The following is an 18,398-nucleotide window of genomic DNA, read 5'->3' as shown; positions in this document are numbered from 1 at the left end:
GGGGAAAAAAAGGTTAAATTTCGCTCCTATTTAAAGGTCGTTACGGTGCTGGATGTGTTTGTATTCTATCTCCGTCTCCCGTTTTCCATCTGTTCCGCGCCCTGTTTTTCTCTCTGCTTTCTCTCTGTGATTTTCGGTCGAATCTCCGGAGCCCCAACGGGAATGTGCGCCTGTCTGCCAGCTCCTCGTCCCCACAGGAGGCTCCTCTCCTGGGTCACAGGAGTCCCAGCTGATCCCCTCCAGACAGGAGGCTCTCCGGTCCAATTCCCATGAACCCGATGTCTCATTTCACCTTTAAACTGTCCTGCTTTTTAAAAAAAAAAAAAAAAATCCCCATGTAGGTGAACTACTTTTCTAACTTAGTACGTGATTTGAATACAGTTTAGAAACAACAGCTGGTTTCTAAACATTTCGTTGCTGGCTTCAATATCGATTTTCTTTTCTTAATTATGAAAATGAGCTCCATTTAAATCAACCGAGCAGATAAGAGAAGCACAGCATCGAAGACAAAAAAAAAAAAAAAAAGAAGAAATTTATGGAGCCGGAGCCTCATTAAGATCATGTGAAGATAATGTGAAAATTATACAACACAGGGTTTAATATCCCACAATGTAATCTAGATGATGCACAGCACTGTGAAGAACCCAGTGTGAGACTTTGTTTTATTCATTATTCGTACAGAAAGAAATCAGTACTTCTGTGCCCATTTTTGTTTGCTTTGTTCCAGAAATAGTTTCAGTCATTTGCCAGAGTTGATTTAGGACTCGCAGATTTGAATGGATTTGATTACAATTGCAGGTGGAGCCTGTGGTTTTGTGTGACGTGTACCTTTATCTCGTGGCAGCCTGATGCATTTCCTGTGGAGCCCTCAGGAAGTAAAGAAAAACAAAAAACAACCAGGGACACTCGTCTGTGTTCTTCTCAACTCTGTTGGAACAGAGCGGCCTTGGAAAATCTACAGTCGGAGGGTTTGCTGGATTAATTTTTTCAAAACTAAGTTGTTTCTGAGTGCCTCTCCATATTTTTCCAAAGACCTGCTGTGTGTGTTTGTTTTTTTTTTTTTATGCTGAGAATGTAGGAGGGGGTCAACATAAGAGGCAAAGTGGCAGTGCTTTATTTTTAGGGTTATTTTTAAGAGTATCACGCATGGTCTAAAACAGGAATATTTAGAAATCAACATCCTTTGTTGAAGTAAGCTGGTTGTGATGTTGTATGGATGGCAATGGTGGTATGTTTGGTCTTAAATATCCCAACAACTACTGGATATATCGCCAGGAAATTTGGTACAAACGTCATTGAATCCTGCACACATACTGGCACACCGGCATGTTGAAAATATTAAAGGTCCCATATTTGACACTTTTCTGGGGTTTTATCTGCAGTGTTGCTTTCCGTAAGATGTTTTTTGTTGTTGTTTTAAGAACCAAAAACATTTCTTCTCTGAAGCCTTTCTCTGGAGCTCTACCAAGAAAAAGCTTGTTTTGTGTCTGTATCTGTACCTGTACTCTTTCACAGTATTTATTCAGCACATACACATGATTTATAATCAAAAAAAGAAAATCTGAATTTATACAATATACGGACCTTTAATATCCCAAAGTTTCCTCGATGAAAAGATACTAAATTTCGCACAGACATTCATGGTTCCCAGCTGGTTGGTCCACTGAGTAAAATGTTTACATTCATCAGCCTCGACTGTTTTTGTGCATTTAGTGCTAATAAGCTAAATAGCACGGTAGCACTTTAAAGTGAGATGGTGAACATAGTCAGCTCATTATCGGCGTGTTAGATCAGCTGTGCCTCGCCGAGCTACCGTCGACTCGTAGACTTGCTCAAAGTTTGAGTTTGTGGTGTCGTTGATGTATGTTCGAGGATCGTTGCCGCGGTTACTTGGCAGTTGCGACATAACTCGAAACTACATATGTTGCGTGAAGGCGACCTTCTGACCTCCGATCATGTACGAGACGATTATTTGAAGTGACTTAATTATGTTGTGGAAGCCTTTAACCTGCCTTTAAACCCCGCCCCCCTTCACAATATCTCTCAAAATCCCTCCCTCCCCCCAAACACTAAAACCGGCACACCAGTTTTAATCTGGTGTGCCGGTTCATAACAGTGTGTGGCCCCACGCTGGGCTAGAGCCGACTAGCAGATGACTAATGTGCTTTAATCCATCACGTTCACTGTTGTTAGCACTCATTCGTAAGGACGGGCACATAATAATGTGGGCTCGAGTCATTATTTGTTTTCACACGTTTAATTCTTCCTTTTATCATATAAATGAAAAACGAGTATTTAGGTAGATTTTTTTTTTTTTTTTTTTTTGATTAATCATTTGGTCTGTGTTGTTAGAAAACAATGAACTCAAGGTGTCTTTAGATTGCTCATTATATCCAGTTAACAACCCAAACAACAGAAGCTCCCGCAAGCTTTTATTAAATGATAATTTAATCGACTGTTTTGTTTCTGCAGAAAAAGATAAACAAAAGTGCAGCTGCCATCGTTGACCGGGTCTTTCGCCGTATTAAGGCTGCAGCTAACCATTATTTTCATTCTTTAATCTTCCTTTAATGTCCTCAATGACCTGTTTTTATCTATAAAATGTTAGAAAATAGCTTCTTTATCGTCTACCAACACCTCTCGTAAATCTAGTTTATCAAAGAGAAGCGTCACAGCCTCACATTTTGAATGGATGAAACCGCCGCCCTTAAACAGCCTTCAGTTGATTGATTAGCGCCGGGCGATCAATTTTATTCATTCGTCACCGGCGGACAGTGGCTGATTGCGTTTTGACAAAGTGTTGCGTATCGGCGATACACTGATTAGCCGAAGAGGATGAGAGGGGGAGGGGTCGGATTCACGAGGGGACAACTTGTTTACCGTCTCCTCGTTTCGGACTACCTCTGGCTCATGTTGGTGGAAAATGGATTGATGGATCGGAGGCAGGAATAAATAGCTGCTGGGGTTGACGGGACAAAAGACAAAAGGTTCCCCTTGGCGGTTTCCTGTGCGTTTGTGTGCCAGGCCATTTGTCTCCCCGTGGCAAGGTCCATCCACTCACTGCTCCATCAGATGTGCCGCCCCAGTGGGAGTTGGAGTAGCACTCGCTTGGCCCGCTCGCGCTCCTCATCGCATCCAGTGCCAACACCAACCGAGCTTCGTCTCCACTCTCTAATCTTTCACTTTGAATACAGGAAACCAACGCGAATCAGACTTCTCATTTTTTTTTATGCTCCACATGTTGATTTTTGTTGAATTTCTCATAGTTTGGGCTTCAACTGATGGTTATTTTCATGTCACCCATAGACTTTTTTAAAAAAATTTTTATTATTGCTGTAGGGACTGAAGGTTATTTTTTTTATATCCACACTGAAATATTTCAACAGCTTCTGTACATATTGGCATGAAAGTTGGTATTGATGAGTCCTACAGGTCAGACGATGCTCTGAATCTAACTCTTTTCCTCTGAGGTTGGAATTTTTCTGTTTTGAGTTAAATATATCTCAACAGATGTTGGTTGGATTCCCATGAATTTTGGAAAATTAAAAATGTATTCTGCTGATTCCTCGACTTTTATCTAGCGGCATTGTTTTTTGTTTTTTCAGTTCTGCACCTCTTAAATACTCAGTAAGAGATTTTAAATGTGGCTCTTTGGATTGAAAATGGCATTTTGTCAGTGTGTGAGCCCTATCTCAACAAATATCGGATGTATTGGCATGAAAGTTGGTGCAGATTTCCGCAATCCTCAAAGGATGAGTGCTACAGATTACATGACGAGATTTTTCCTCTTGACCCACCACGAGGTTGGGATTTTCTGTTTTTAGTGCAATGTCATAACACGTATTGGTTGAATTGCCATGAAAAAGAAAGTCAAACATTATTAGGGCCCGAGCACCGATGGTGCAAAAGCATTAAACCATTAAATCAACTGTCGGTTGAGTCACTGGAAGCTCTGAGTGAACTCCGTGAAACACTTTCTCCTGCTGCTACTCGTTCTCCGGCGTCAAAGACAGATTACCAAAGCTGTCATTGATTCATTTCCCCAAATCTCCCAATTAAAAGCTGTTTTCGTGGCTGCTTGTGTGGGTGATGAGATCAGTTTCCCTCGATAGAAGCAGCAGGGTACTTGACCTTTTTTTGTTTTAGACAGATGCTGTTTGTTTGCATTGAATCTTCCAGATGTTACATATGTATGTAAATTAACCAGCTAAACCACCAGGACTTTACATGTTCTGCTTAGTTCTTCACTGCTGTAAGGAAAATCTAACGCAGCATTTTCGCGGCACATTTTATGGCCGATCCCCGTTCTCTCCGAGGAAATCGGCCGCAGTCCGTGTTTCCCTGCGTTCGCTTCCAGTCATCCATTTTTCATGTCTCGGAGCGGAGTTGAATTTTCTAGTTTATTCATCTCCCAGTGGACGAACACAACGGTGTGTTGTTTGTGTGTTTTGGCTCAGTCGTCCACCCATCTGTATAATAATCTAAATGGCCCCGGCGCGGTCAGGGTCACGGGCCGAGCAGTAACCGGATATCTGCTCTGTAACACAGACACGCGTGTCCTCCCTGACATGTGTGTTCACGTGGTAATAATTTCCCACTCCTGCCCTCAAACCCACTTTCCACTGGATGTCCGATACGTGCGTGGCCTGCCGAGCGCGTTTTCACTCTTCAATCCACCCCGCGGATTTATGACCACAGCGTTTGTGTGGCAGAGGCAGCGAAAAACATAAAACGATGACGTCCTGTGTCGCGTTTATTAAAGTGGGACTCGCGTATTGATTGTGACATTCTTTCTGCTAACGCAGGCTGCAACTGAAAATGACTGCATCATCAATTATCTGCTCATTACTTTTCTTATTAACCTTTTGCCACCCACGGTTTCAACCAGAGGATGCTGCTACTATGAAAAGCTCCATCAATATTGATATTTAGAGATTAGAGACTTTCTGTTATTGAGGGCAGAGGTCACGGCCAAATGCCAAAACTAATGGTATTGTTTCTGGGTATTTGGGATTATACAGAGTGGGAGTTTTTGAATGACATTTGGACCCAGTTGCATTCATGATATAGCAGAACCAGAGGTTGCATCTGTTTTTATTTCACACATTCTTCCTTCTCAACAAAAACCTGGCGCCTACGTTACCCATAAACCCATAAATACCAAGAATATCTGCAAGAAATATCAAATTGATCCGATTTAGAGCTACAAAACACTTTATTTACAGATAAAGTGACACACTAAGAAATGTAAACAAACTTTGACGTATAAAATCCCTGCAAACACAAAAAATCAGTCACTGAAAGTTTCACCACGTGGTTGGCCAAAGGACATGATTTCCTGTGTTTTTTTTTTTTTTTTTTTCAAATTAAAAGTCCTCCTTTCAAATTAAGAGCGCTCTAGCATTTCCAGCCACATACTTCGTCTTGTTTTGACAGAGTCGTGTTTGTTTCTGTTTTAGACGCACAGAAACCAATTGGGAGATTAAAAATTAAATTACTTCAGCATCTCTCCATCTGAAATAGCGTCTAGTGAATCACATGGAGAGACAAAACTTGAAAACAAAAACGCAGTACAACTGAGCAGTGAAGAGAACACAATAGAAAAACAGAAGATAAAGTAAGTCATCGGGAAAAAACATAACAGACTTTTCTTAAGGGATAAAAAAAAGAAAAGAAATTGGACTAGAATATCTTAAAAACACAGTGACTCCAGGGAGGTGAGTGTTCAAGTGTTGTTGGCGCTCACATTGCGAAGGAGCACAAAACTGACGTTTATAGACCCAACAGTTAGAAAAAAACAACAAAAAAAAACAACTTTCAGATTATTTATTTTGTCTTGAAAAACCGAGCAAATCTTCCACTCTCGAGGCTACTAATAACACGCTTTCACTTGATGTTGACGGTAACCGCCTTATTTACGTAACAGGTTTTGTTCTGGCTGCGTTTCATCGCCTTCTGGTCGGACCGACAGACGCGTTTATGTGCGACGTTCGGAGACTAGAAAGAAGAATCGTCTCAATTCAGAACAGCCAGTTTACATGAATGATAATCGGCTGATTTAAAAAAACAAAAACAAAAAAAAGTTCTAGTTTGATGCCGTTGGACTGTTACTCACTGCCGGGGGGGGGGGGGGGGGGATTGCTGACTCGGCAGGATGCTTCACAGGCGGCCACAGGACACAATTAAAGTGTCATGTAGTCTACTCGTCTGTGTGTAAGAGAAAGACCAAATGAATAAGCCCGCCCTCTGGGGATGTCAGCAGTTTGCCCCCGTGTGTGTGTGTGTGTGTGTGTGTGTGTGTGTGTGTGTGTGTGTGTGTGTGTGTGTGTGTGTGTGTGTGTGTGTGTGTGTGTGTGTGTGTGTGTGTGTGTGTGTGTGTGTGTTTTGGAGCTAAGTCTGTGCATGTGCTTTGCTGCCGTGGCAACGAGAGTTACCACATACTCATATTTTAGGTTGCCTTACATAATCGTCTGCTTTTGTCAATGCAGAGAGTGGATTTTTTATTTTTTTATTTTTTTATTTTCCCGAACAAAAGGCACTCGGGGGTTGGGGGAAAGAGGGGGGGGGCTGTTCGCTGCTCCACTAACTGACCATTGTGCAGTCTGAAGACGCGTTTAAATGTCCCATCAGCTGTCTTTTCTCCCTCCAGTCTGAACACAACGACCCATCTCAAGGCTGCACGCTCAATACTCTTCGAACGCTCTTTATTGTTCCCTCTGCCCTCGTGTTTTCTTTTCTTTCTCGCCGAGACGGGACAGAAGACGGAAAGGAGATGAAAGAAGCTTTTTTTCCCCCCTCGATGCCACATAAACACACCTGTTATTTTATACCAATAGCAGACTGTTGAGGTTTTTACAGTAGTGCTGCCTGAAAGCCTGAACAGACTGCAGTGTCTGATGTAAAGCCTGGTTTTTACTGTCGATGTAGCCTTTACTGCACCCAGAGGAGGTTTCTTTTTTTTTTTGTATTCTCTCTCAGGTGGTGATCAAGGCATCCCACATTCAGCCGGCGCTGCAGCTTTGTGCACTGCAGTGTCATTTAGTCGGTCGGTCCGCCCACCACTTTGGTCCAGACTGAAATAACTCGGTGAACACGGGGTTAAATTGTCAGATTTAAAAAAAAAAAAAATTTATGTAGCGCCGCCAGCTGTTTGAATTTTGTGGCTTTTAGTAAAATATCTTCACCCAAAGACTGAATATAAAAAAATAAATGGACGTAGCGTGACGTCGCCTTTAGGTGTCCCGAAGACCGGTTCGGAAGCTTCTTTTGGCACCACACGTCTCACACGGACTACAGATAAAAATGGTCGTAGCTTCCGGGTTAAAAAAAAAAGAAAAGAAATCAATGTGGTAGTGACTTAAAGTGCAATACCACTGAGGTCCACTAGGGGCAGAATCCAAAAACCTCTGGCTCCATAGACCCCCATTCAAAAAGCATCAACTTCTCTCCTGAAATACAAAGTGAATGTTTTCCACGAGTCATTGTGACGTCATTAGATAAATTTCCTCCTTCTGAAAATAATTTTGCCATTAATTACATTTTAGCCCTCAAACAGAGCTATGTTTGGGGGCGCGTCTGCTTGATTGACATGCCCGGGGTGCGGTCAGGTTTCAAGACATGTTACAATCGTTCTTGTAAATATTTTACAGACCGATCATTCATCGAAAAGGAAGTGCACATTAACTCATCATGAATCATTAGCCTCAGCCCTGATGTCTCATCATCGTGTCCACAGGCGGAGCGCAGCGGCTACGATGTCAACATCCTCAGCATCCCGGTGCCGATGCGTCGCGGCGGCTCGGAGTCCAACCTGGACGTGGTGGACAGCGTCGGACACGACGGCGTGGGTCTGGACTTCACCAAGGGAGCGCTGGGCATCGACAGCCTGCAGCAGAAGATCCTCAAGGTCAGAGGAGGCGTGACTCACCTGCTTCGCTGTCTCTTTGTGGATCGACTGCGTTTGATTTTGCAGAGCGGGGAGGGGCCCATACGTGTACTTTAATATTCAAAGGTTTTTTTATTGCAAGCAAACAAAAATATATGTTTACATTTACTGCTATTCAGCAAAACTAGAGTGAATCTCGGCTGCAGGGTGAATTTCCTTTTTTTCCCAACAGTTTAAATCTACAGTAGCTCGCAGCACATTCTTGCAATTTTCTTTTTTTGGGCAAATCACTGCCTCCTGTAAATCAGCGGAGGATTGGGAAACAACGTGCATCCTCGAGTGTGCACGAGACAAACAAACACAGAGATCGTTTTTAGAAAAACAGCTTCACAAAAGGTCAAAACGTCACAAAAACATGTTTGAATCCACGGCTGATTCTTCCCCATTTCGTGCTTGGTTTTCACAATAAATGCATCTTTAATGTGAATCCAAATAAACCTTCACTTTCAACTACTACATTTAGACCTTCTGCTGTTAGCCTGGAGGTCATTTTAAAACTGTGCACGGATGGAATATACAAAAAAAAAAGTGTGATAAACAGGAAGGAAGTTGTGATATTTCACTTTTTTAACAGGTGATTGGAGTTTAAAAAAAAACAAAAAAGAGAAATCTATTTCCATCCGTGTGGAAAAAAGACGGCGCAACACCCGGTGAAGCATAAAAGCAGCTGCTCAGTCTGCTGTTTATCTATATTCCACATAAAACAGATGTTTCACTAACATCATCAAGGTTATTTCACCGTCATAAAGATGAATTAAGAATCTGTCATTCGCTGTCGGTGTTCAGGATGAGTATCCGTGCAACCTTCAGTTATTTTTTTAAGTTTTCCCGTCCCGTTTGCTCTCCCTTCAGGTGACGGAGCAGATGAAGGTGGAGCAGACGGCCCGGGACCAGAACGTGGCCGAGTACCTGAAGCTGGTGAACAACGCCGACAAGCAGCAGGTGTCTCGAATACGTCAGGTGTTCGAGAAGAAGAACCAGAAGTCGGCTCACACCATCGCCCGGCTGCAGAGGAAGCTGGAGCAGTACCACCGGCGCGTGAAGGACAGCGAGACCAACGGGAAGCACTGCCACAAGGACGGCAGCAGCAAGGAGTCGGGGACCCACAGCAAGGAGGGCAGCCTGCGGGACATCAGCGCCACCGGCCGCCACCCGGCGCTGGACAAAGTGAAGACCGTCGGACCCGGCGTGTCGCTCTCGCCGCCGTTCTTCTTCAACAAGTCGCGGGAGTTCGCCAACCTCATCAGGAACAAGTTCGGCAGCGCCGACAACATCGCGCACATGAAGAGCTCCATGGAGACGGGGGCGGGGCTGCAGGTGGAGGGCGGGGCGAGGGGCCTGAGCGGCAGCGCCACCACCGTCGCCAAGGCGAGCAAGTACCAGAGCGACGACGAGTGCTCCACGGGGACGTCCGCGTCCGCCGACTCCAACGGGAACCCGGCGGGCGGGTCGGGGGCGGGGTCGGGGGGCCCGGGGAGGTCGGACTCCAACGGGCGCCTGGTGGAGGTGCTGGACATGGTGCGGGAGATCCGGGATTCTCAGGCCCAGCTGGCCGAGGACATGGAGACTCTGAACACGCAGTTCAAACGAGACTACAGCTACTTCACACAGGTGATGCAGGAGGAGAGATACAGGTGAGCGCTTTTTATTTTTTATTATTTTACTTTTTACTCATGACATTTTAATGCTCGTATTTTTGGCAGATTTTAAAGAATTTTTTTGTGTCGTTTTTTCTGTTTGTGCTTCATTTTTACCAGATTTGGCTCGTAAGGAACGAAAAGTTTTAAGCTAAATTAAAATGGATATTTTTGATTTTTTTTTGATGAAGCAGCTTTTATATAATGTCACATTTTACAAATTACTATCATATTAAAGAAATTTCTTTGTTGGATGCCATGCAATGAAAATGCATGGATTGATTACACGTCTCCACTGCAACTATATTTGAAGATATAAATGGCAAGAAATAATATTTAAAAAAAGATGAATAATGATAATAATAATAATAATAATAATAATAATAATAATAATAAGCTCTGCCGGATGCTTTAAACTCCTCAGACCTTCAAAAGTCTTTCAAACAGAAGAAATGTTGCTCACAAGCCCTAAAAAAAAAAAATGTCTGGAATCGCTGATCCAGATTTTATATTTGTCACATTAAAGTAACACATATTTATACTTCTGCTGCAGGTGCTTCACTCCCAAAACTTGACTAACACTTGACTTAACACCTCTCCAGATTTAGTTTGTACACGAGCTGCTGGCGGAGTTTATTCTTATGAGCGTTTGTGAACCACAAATAAACCCACGATCCCCCAGACGGTTGCCAAGTCAACCAAGGGCAAAACATCTCCAGCAGCCGAGTCACAGATGAACTGCTGCACTGTTTCGCGCCCACACACACACACACACACACACACACACACACACACACACACACTCTCTCAATTATGCATCGTTTCTCCCTCCACCTCCATCCTTTTGCCTGGTGGTGTCTCGTCAGGTACGAGCGGCTGGAGGACCAGTTGAACGACCTGACGGAGCTCCACCAGCACGAGACCAGCAATCTGAAGCAGGAGCTGGCCAGCATCGAGGAGAAGGTGGCCTACCAGGCCTACGAGAGGGCCCGCGACATCCAGGTAACGCGGGACATGAAACCGAACTGAACACGTACGGCACTTTAAAATCAGTTAAATACGCAGAGGAAACCAGAACTCCGGTATTAACATACTGTTTTCCAGTTTAAGGAAGGAAGTTTGTAATTTATTACTAATTAAAAGGGGAAAGTAGTTGTTTTAGGTCGTTTTAGTTTGGAGAAAATTACTTTGGAAAATTGGAAAAAACAACTTGAGTGTCTTTCATTCATTTCTAATGTGAATCACAACTTCAGTTCATTTCTAATGCAGCTCATGTCAATTCATATCTGATCCAGCTTCACCGCCTTTCCCCTCTGACGTACTGTCTTAACCGTGTGTGTGTGTGTGTGTGTGTGTGTGTGTGTGTGTGTGTGTGTGTGTGTGTGTGTGTGTGTGTGTGTGTGTGTGTGTGTGTGCGCAGGAGGTCCTGGAGTCGTGTCAGACTCGCGTGTCGAAGCTGGAGCTGCAGCAGCAGCAGCAGCAGACGGTCCAGCTGGAGAACACCGACGCCAAAGTGCTGCTGGGGAAGTGCATCAACATCATGCTGGCCATCGTCACCGTCCTCCTGGTGTGCGTCTCCACGGCGGCCAAGTTCACGGCGCCGCTGCTGCGCAGCCGCCTCCACCTGGCGCTCACCTGCGTGGGCGTGTCGGTGCTGGCGCTGCTGTGGAAGAACTGGGAACACCTGCAGTGCGCTCTGGAGCGGGTGCTGCTCCCGCACTGAGCCGGGAGGCACGGACGGGAACCTCGTCACGAAAAAAAAAACCTGCGCTCAGGTCTCCGGAGGGGGGTGGGAGGGGGGGAGGAAGGGGGAGAGGAGGGGTTGCCTGTTGCCGCGGCAACATAAAAAGAGGAAATTACATGTAGCCTTATCGTCAGCCCTCCCTTCGATGACTTGACTGACGGCTCTGTGCTCCGCTACGCCTAAAAGTGGGTCCACGAAACGGGGGCGGAGAGCCTTACCCAGAATGCACCTCTGCAGGAAGCCGATACAGATCAACGCCGCCGAACAGACGGAGGAGCAGACGTGTGTGAAATGTGACGGCGCGGCGCCGCCGTGACGGCAAATCACCACGGCGAGATCAATAAAGGATAAACGAGCTGCTTTAATCTCCCACCGGGAGACACAAACAACACAAACAACAACACAAACAACACAAATAACAACACAAACAACAACACAAACACTGAAGTCCAAACATCAAAGGGAAGCGTGTCTGTCCGAATAAATGCTCACTGGCGGTCATGTGACCAGTTTCGAACACACATTGCCTCCTCGCACACCTCCCCCCCTCACCCACACACCCACCCCCACCTGAAGGTCGGTCTGTCCCGTGTCTCTACGTGTCCCTGTGATGGTTCTTGTCTTCAGTCTGACCGTGTTGCTCCGTGTGTTCACGCGTCTGTTCGGTGTTTCATAAAAGGAGCAGTTCAACATTTTTTGGGGGAAGAAAACGAACGAACACGTCCGCGCGCTCAAATATGAAGCTCGAGTTTAAAGACTGGAAAAACAGGAGGGAACGACTCGAAAGCAGAATACGCACGTCGTAAAGAGTCAAAGCCACGATGTCACTTCCTGTCCAGCGTTTGTCACTTTTCAAAAAACAAGTCGTGATCTTATTTAAAGACGTGTTGACTTCCATCACTTTCCAAATGAAATTTAAACTTTTGAAACCGTTTAACAAACTAGAATTAGATTAATTTAAACACAGAAATGTATCGTCTATATTCATATAAACATCTTTTATATTTTTAGTTGTTTTTTTATTGTAATTCCTGCATTTTTAAACACCGTCTACCGTGTCCTTATCTTTCTGTTATTACAGACATGGTGCTTCTGGGAAATGGTGTTTGTTAAATACAGATAAAGAAATATAAATATTGAACAACGTTAGACCTATTTTTAAAACCTCCCGTCCTTACGTAGACGTGAAGTGACTCAGGATGTCGTTTCACTCCCGCTGTCGACATTGAATGAGCTGGAAATCATAGAAATTTGAGCATTCGTTTGATTAGAAAATGACTCGAAATGATTCAACGATTATCAAAACAGTTGGTGATTATTTTCCTGCCAATCAACTAATCAATTAATCGAGTGTTGTCGTTACACTGCTGGATAGTTTAATTAATAAGTGTTTGAAGGGCAATTCTGCCTGTTTTCCACCTTGTTTCCAGTCTTGGAGCTATGCTAAGCTAACGTATGCTAAGCTAATGTATGCTAAGCTAACGTATGCTAAGCTAACGTATGCTAAGCTATTGCTCAAATTCATTCCCCGACATGTGAAACTGTCCCTCAAAGCTTCTCAACTGCCTCTCGTCTCGTTAGTTTGATGGTTTTCGGGTGTGTTTTTTTTTGTCGCGTAAGAACAGTTCACGTTTTTCAGGTAACAGTTTGTTTCTCAAAGCTATTTTTTTTTTTTTTTTTGAAAAGTACACTTGTTTTTTTTTTAATAACTGGACAAGCTTCATTCAAACGCTGCCACTTTCAGCATCGACCAGCGATAACGTAAACTGAGGGAGGAAACGTAGACGCCTGTGTGTGAATCTTCCTCCACGATTACAGAAGAAGCTCCTGATTTTATGCCTTTTTTTGTTTTGTTTTGTTTTGTTTTATCTCTGGAGGTGAAGAAGAAAGTTAACTTTTTGCCTGAAGACTTTTGATGTTGTGCTGCGTTCAGGGTCCGGTGGGAATAGTGGGGAGCGTTGATCTGACGGTTCAAAGTCAAGAGGATTCCCACCTTTCTTTTTCTTTTTTTTTGTAAGCTTGTTTTAAAGCACATAATGAGATCAAAGCAGGAACATTTAAACTGCTAATAATAACTCCTCTCAGCCTTTTAAACAATATATATATCACAGAGTCCTGCTCTGCCGTGACGTTTGGGTTATTTTACTCGACACAAGTTCGTCTGTTTACCCCCTTAAATTGATCACAAACGGTAAAAATAAAAAATATCCAGCTGTTTCTTCCCACGTGACCTGAACGCAGCATGGCAGCCTGGAAGGAGGAAAGTGAACCATGTAGCTCTGCGCCCCGTTTCACTGTGATTATGATGAAGAGGAGGTGAAGTGGGACTGATGCCTTTTCATTGCAGCTGTGTTTGTGTCCCTTAAAAAAAAAAAGAAGCCAAATACGGAGATTTTTTTTTTTTTTTTATTTATCACCATTCGTCTTCAATGTTTTTTTTGTGTGTTTTTTTTTCTAAATTGGCTCAAATTTTTTTTAATTTTTTTTTTTATTTCAGGAGAGATATTCCCTCTGAAGCTGCAAGTCTATAAAATGTATATTTTCAAAACTATGACGTCTCTTCTACGTGCATTATAGTTTCTGGTTATGGGGTATTTCCATGAAGTTATTATTTTTTTTAAATGACAAAATAAATCTTAGGTTTTTTTTCTAAGATGCTGCCTTTCATTTGGAGTATCTTATCTATTATACAGAAGATCTGTCGTCAGGCTCTGTGGAGATCAAACCGCTCTGCTGGCATCATCAGGAATTCATACATAAAATGGGTGTAAATGACTGACGGCAGCTGCTCAGAGGGGAGAAAAAAAAAACCTGTAAAACCAGCAGGTTTCAGACTATCGGCATCTGAACTGAAGTTAATTGCATTTAATTTCACTTCAGCTTGACGTTATTGATCCTTTACAAATGAATTAAATTTTGTAGATAGTGCAAATCAATCACTTCTGTTGCAATGTACCAAAAACAATACACTCATTTTTAGTTACAGGTGACTTGGCAGGAATTAAGTTTAGTTAAGAAACACGTTTTGATTTGATAATCTGTGAGAACCAAACTTAAAAACATATTTGTAATCTTTTATCCATTCCTGTCGGCCTCATATTCATTATTCAGAAGGTGTTTTTCAGGTTCAACAGCTGCATCTTGAAACTGAGAGAAGAGCGACACCTGGCGGTCAGACAGGAGCAGTACCTCCAAAATACATTAAACTCACATCCGTTGCGTCCAGTTTCTCCAGTGTTTTAATACAGATATCTGTCCCTGAGTCCTTATTGGCTTGATCTATAATGAAAATAATATTGATTATAACACACACTGAATACAAACTAAAATAATTGTGATGTTATATTTATAACATTGTTATAACATTGTAACTTGTGTTACAATAAAGATGAACAAGAGCTGAGATAAAACAACTGCACAAAATTACATATCAACAATTATGCATTCATACACATTTAAGACACAAAAAAAACAAGAAATCGGTCTTTTGCTGGTTTGAATATGATTTTTGTCCTGTCATTTTTTTTTTTATCAGATTAACGCCAGTAAGTGATTAGCAATGTTATGTTTATTTTTTTAATTTTTTTAATGTTAAAATAGAGCAGATATTCATGTGTTTTTCACAGTGTGATCATCCACAGCGCCAGGGGGCGGTACGGTGAGGGTGATCACCCACAGCGCCAGGGGGCGGTACTGAGGAGCGTTGTTTTGGCGCAAAGCGGAAGTCATCACCTTTAAAAGAAAAAGAAGAAGAAGAAGAAGAAGAAAAAAAGTTTGCTGTCACAGCGGAGGTCTGCGTCAGGGCTCTTAAACAGTAACTTTACGATAAAATGTTGTTATTGGTGAATTATTAGTTATATCTAACATTAATCTATCGTTTCATTTCCGCTTCGAGAGTCAAGAAGCTGCAAAAATGAACGTTTAGCCCTCCTGACAACCGACGTTAGCACGAGCAGCTAACGCGACCGAAAGATAACGTTATTTTTTTTAGTTTTTTTTTAGTTTTTAAAAGAAGTCGCTGGATTAACTTTTTTTTTTTTTGCCTTATGGATGAACACAAGGAGAACCTTCACGCCAAAGACGTCAACGTGAAGAAGATGTCGCAAACAGGAGAAGAAGAAGAAGAAGAGAAGGTCGGTGTGAGCAGCGAGCTAGCATCACGCTAACTGACTCGTACTTTGAAACGCTTTTTGTTGACGTCATCAAAACAAACATTTACGACTTTATTCCGTTTTTAAATCGTCTACGAGCGTGTTTTAAGGAATATAAGAAGAAGTACCTGCTTTAACAATAAAACACGATGCCGAGGAAAGTTGAGGCGAAACGTGATTTACAAATTCTCCGTTTTTCCACCTTTTTAATGCTGATAAACATCATAAATAAATCATTAACCGTGTTTGAAACCTTTATTGTGCTTTTGAAAATGCAAAAACTAAAAGGGACATTTCATTTCTTTCTTTTTAAACAGACTAGATGATCCCACACAAACCAAAGATCCTTTTAAACCATCATCTGAAATGTGAAATCTTTATTCTTTCTTTTAAAAATCTCAACAATGAACATATCGATGTTTTGTTTTTTTCAGACCTGATCCAGACCATAAACAGCTACGTATTGTGTACTATTTAGCTGGTAAACATCATTTTGTGACGCACAACGAACCGGCTGTGTTTCCTCTCCAGGAGAAGCCCTGCGCCAGGATATGTCCCGTGGGGGAATCGGCTCCTCAGGTGTCCTCGTCCCAGCCGAGCGGGGACTTCAGTCACCCGGTGTACAAAGAGATCGCCCTGGCCAACGGGCACATCAACCGCATGTCCAAGGACGAGCTCCGGATCAAACTGTCAGAGCTGAAGCTCGACACGAGGTGAGTTTTTGGGGTAAATATCAGCGGATGTAAAAAAATTCCTGTTACAAATAAGCAGAATGTTTGTTTTCTCTTTGTGTGTGTGTAGAGGAGTGAAGGATGTGATGAAGAAGAGGTTGAAGAGCCACTATAAGAAGCAGAAGCTGTTGCAGACGGCGGCGGAGGGAGGACCCACCGACACCTACTACGACCACATCTGCGTGGTGGACTTCGAGGCGACGTGCGAAGAGGACAATCCCTCAGACTTCCTGCACGAAATCATCGAGTTCCCGATGGTCCTCATCAACACGCACACTTTGGAGATCGTGAGTCGAATTCGCCTTTTAAAAATAGGATTATTTTTTTTTCTCCAAACTTTGAATACATGTCTTTTTTTAATTCTCCGTGCAGGTGGACACCTTTCAGGAATACGTGAAACCAGAACTGAACCCGCAGCTCTCCGACTTCTGTGTGAAGTTAACGGGAATAACGCAGGTCGGGTTCAGTGTCCGAGTCGTATTAATGTGATCGGGAAATGTCAGTTTACGGGGAATAACGTGTTGTTTTGTCGGGTTACCGGTAGAAAATGGTGGATGAAGCCGACCCGTTCCCAGAAGTCCTCCAGCGAGTCGTGGCGTGGCTTCAGGAGCGGGAGCTCGGCACAAAATACAAATACGCCATCCTGACTGACGGGTACGTTTCGCTTCAGTGCTGCTGCACGATTTATTTATTTTTTTTGCAACCTCGTTACACCACTTTCTTTTCTTTTCTTTTTTTTTAACTTGTTGTACAGGGCGTGGGACATGAGCAAGTTCCTCAACATCCAGTGTCGGATCAGCCGGATCAGATATCCACAGTTTGCAAAGAAGTGGATAAACATCAGGAAATCGTACGGGAACTTCTACAAGGTGCTTCCACCGGCTTCGCAGCTAAAGAGTAGCTTTGAATTTAGAGTAAGAACAGAGAGTATGAGGAGACTTTTTTTTTTTTGAGGATTTCTTATCAGCTGTTATTATGTTCATGTCAACACCTTGAAATGGTTGCTTTTGAATAAAATGTAGGCATCCTTACTGTTATGAGTTGCACCTGTGATCTTGCAGTTTTTAAAATGTCTTAATGTAAATAAACATCTCCTCTCTTATAAAACAGAAAATCTCTATATATTTTTTCCTCCTCCGTCCAGGTGCCGCGCACGCAGACGAAGCTGAGCACCATGCTGGAGAAGCTCGGTCTCAAGTACGAAGGTCGTCCTCACTCCGGTCTGGACGACTCGCGCAACATCGCCCGGATAGCTCTGCGCATGCTGCAGGACGGCTGCCAGCTGCGCGTCAACGAGCGCATGCACGCCGGCCAGCTGCTGTCGGTTCCCAGCTCGGCCCCCGTGGAAGGAGCGCCGGCGCCGCACAGCCCCCGCAGCAGAGACTAGAGCCAGCAAACGGAAAAGAGCTTTTTACGGAGCCCAACCGGCCTCGAACACCTGTCTCCACGAGTTACAGAGGAGCGAGAGGGGAAAGAAAAAAAAATGCAGCTTAATGCTGTAAAATGGGGCGAGTCTTTTTGATTTAATAAGCTGCAGGTCTTCATATGTAAAGTTTCCTCTCTGACTGTTTATTTTTACACCAGATGTTTAAAAAGCAGATCATTCCTGCGTGTCGTGGGAGGACTTTCCTCAACAGCTTCCGTGTGTTTAAACCTTGCCTCACTTTGCCTTATCGAGCTGCTGAATTCAGTATTTTTGGGGCTCAGGTTTTGCCCCCGTGTTTCAATTTTAAAAATTTAGATATCTGCAGCTTCAGTGGAACAAACAACCCCCGCATCTGTCTAACTGCTGTGCTGATATAAACACAAGAATCGTGCTGCTGTAGCCGTGATATCCCGCTGCCGCGTTCTCAGAGTGAGCTGAGAGGTTTGAAAACAGTCCTGTGGACTTTCATCGTCTCAGATTCCGAGACCCTGTAGCTCCGTAGATGATCACAGAGTACAAAACCTCCTAAAAGAGCGGCCGCAGGAATTCAAATGCCCGTCGGAAATACTGTACGAGTTCGGCCCGTGTCGTAGTGTTGCGTCATCCTTTGTACGGATGTCGAATCGATTCCTATTTCATCGGAGGTTGTGATCTATTTTAACAGGAACAAATATTCTTCCGAATGCCAATAATACAAAATAAAATGTTCTATGTTACTTTGCGGTGTTTATCATCTTCATTTTAAGTTTAATATGTAATATGCT

The 18,398-nt window shown here is 43.3% G+C and overlaps 2 protein-coding genes across 6 annotated transcripts in view; both read left to right on the top strand.

Annotated features, from left to right (window-relative positions):
- Window positions 1-11,366, top strand: part of tmcc3 (transmembrane and coiled-coil domain family 3) — a 36,794-nt gene extending 25,428 nt beyond the window's left edge. For both annotated transcript variants that reach the window (XM_069700397.1, XM_069700398.1), the window contains exons 2-5: window positions 7,736-7,906; window positions 8,798-9,579; window positions 10,449-10,584; window positions 11,003-11,366. In XM_069700397.1, coding sequence (XP_069556498.1) covers window positions 7,736-7,906; window positions 8,798-9,579; window positions 10,449-10,584; window positions 11,003-11,305 — 1,392 coding nt within the window. In that variant the 3' untranslated portion in view covers window positions 11,306-11,366. The remainder of the gene's footprint in view (window positions 1-7,735; window positions 7,907-8,797; window positions 9,580-10,448; window positions 10,585-11,002) is intronic.
- Window positions 11,367-14,872: 3,506 nt separating this feature from the next.
- On the top strand, window positions 14,873-18,350 carry eri1 (exoribonuclease 1). 4 transcript variants are annotated; one of them, XM_069700400.1, is made up of 7 exons: window positions 14,873-15,459; window positions 16,015-16,190; window positions 16,279-16,495; window positions 16,581-16,664; window positions 16,753-16,862; window positions 16,963-17,122; window positions 17,353-18,350. In XM_069700400.1, the coding sequence occupies exons 1-7, from the start codon at window positions 15,373-15,375 to the stop codon at window positions 17,593-17,595; spliced, it is 1,077 nt and encodes a 358-aa protein (XP_069556501.1). In that variant the 5' UTR covers window positions 14,873-15,372; the 3' UTR covers window positions 17,596-18,350. The 4 variants fall into 4 exon arrangements, with proteins under 4 accessions (XP_069556501.1, XP_069556500.1, XP_069556502.1 ...); XM_069700399.1 differs by having other exon boundaries at window positions 16,009-16,190; XM_069700401.1 differs by having other exon boundaries at window positions 14,874-15,459; window positions 16,009-16,190; window positions 16,963-17,077.
- Window positions 18,351-18,398: the final 48 nt, after the last annotated feature.

The sequence above is a fragment of the Brachyistius frenatus genome, unplaced genomic scaffold (genome assembly GCF_029030835.1).
Source record: "Brachyistius frenatus isolate BFR_SWC_R1_liver_20210118 unplaced genomic scaffold, ASM2903083v1 Contig_33, whole genome shotgun sequence".
In the NCBI taxonomy this organism is placed as follows: domain Eukaryota; kingdom Metazoa; phylum Chordata; class Actinopteri; family Embiotocidae; genus Brachyistius; species Brachyistius frenatus.
The sequence above is the reverse complement of the archived record's forward strand: the minus strand, read 5'-3'. Positions and strand labels throughout refer to the sequence as shown.

Coding starts and splice junctions, on each gene's coding strand:
- eri1 (XM_069700399.1), top strand. CDS start 15,373: ATGGATGAACACAAGGAGAACCTTCACGCCAAAGACGTCAACGTGAAG. Junction 16,496..16,580: donor ACACGCACACTTTGGAGATC/GTGAGTCGAATT, acceptor TTCTCCGTGCAG/GTGGACACCTTTCAGGAATA. Junction 16,665..16,752: donor AGTTAACGGGAATAACGCAG/GTCGGGTTCAGT, acceptor GGTTACCGGTAG/AAAATGGTGGATGAAGCCGA.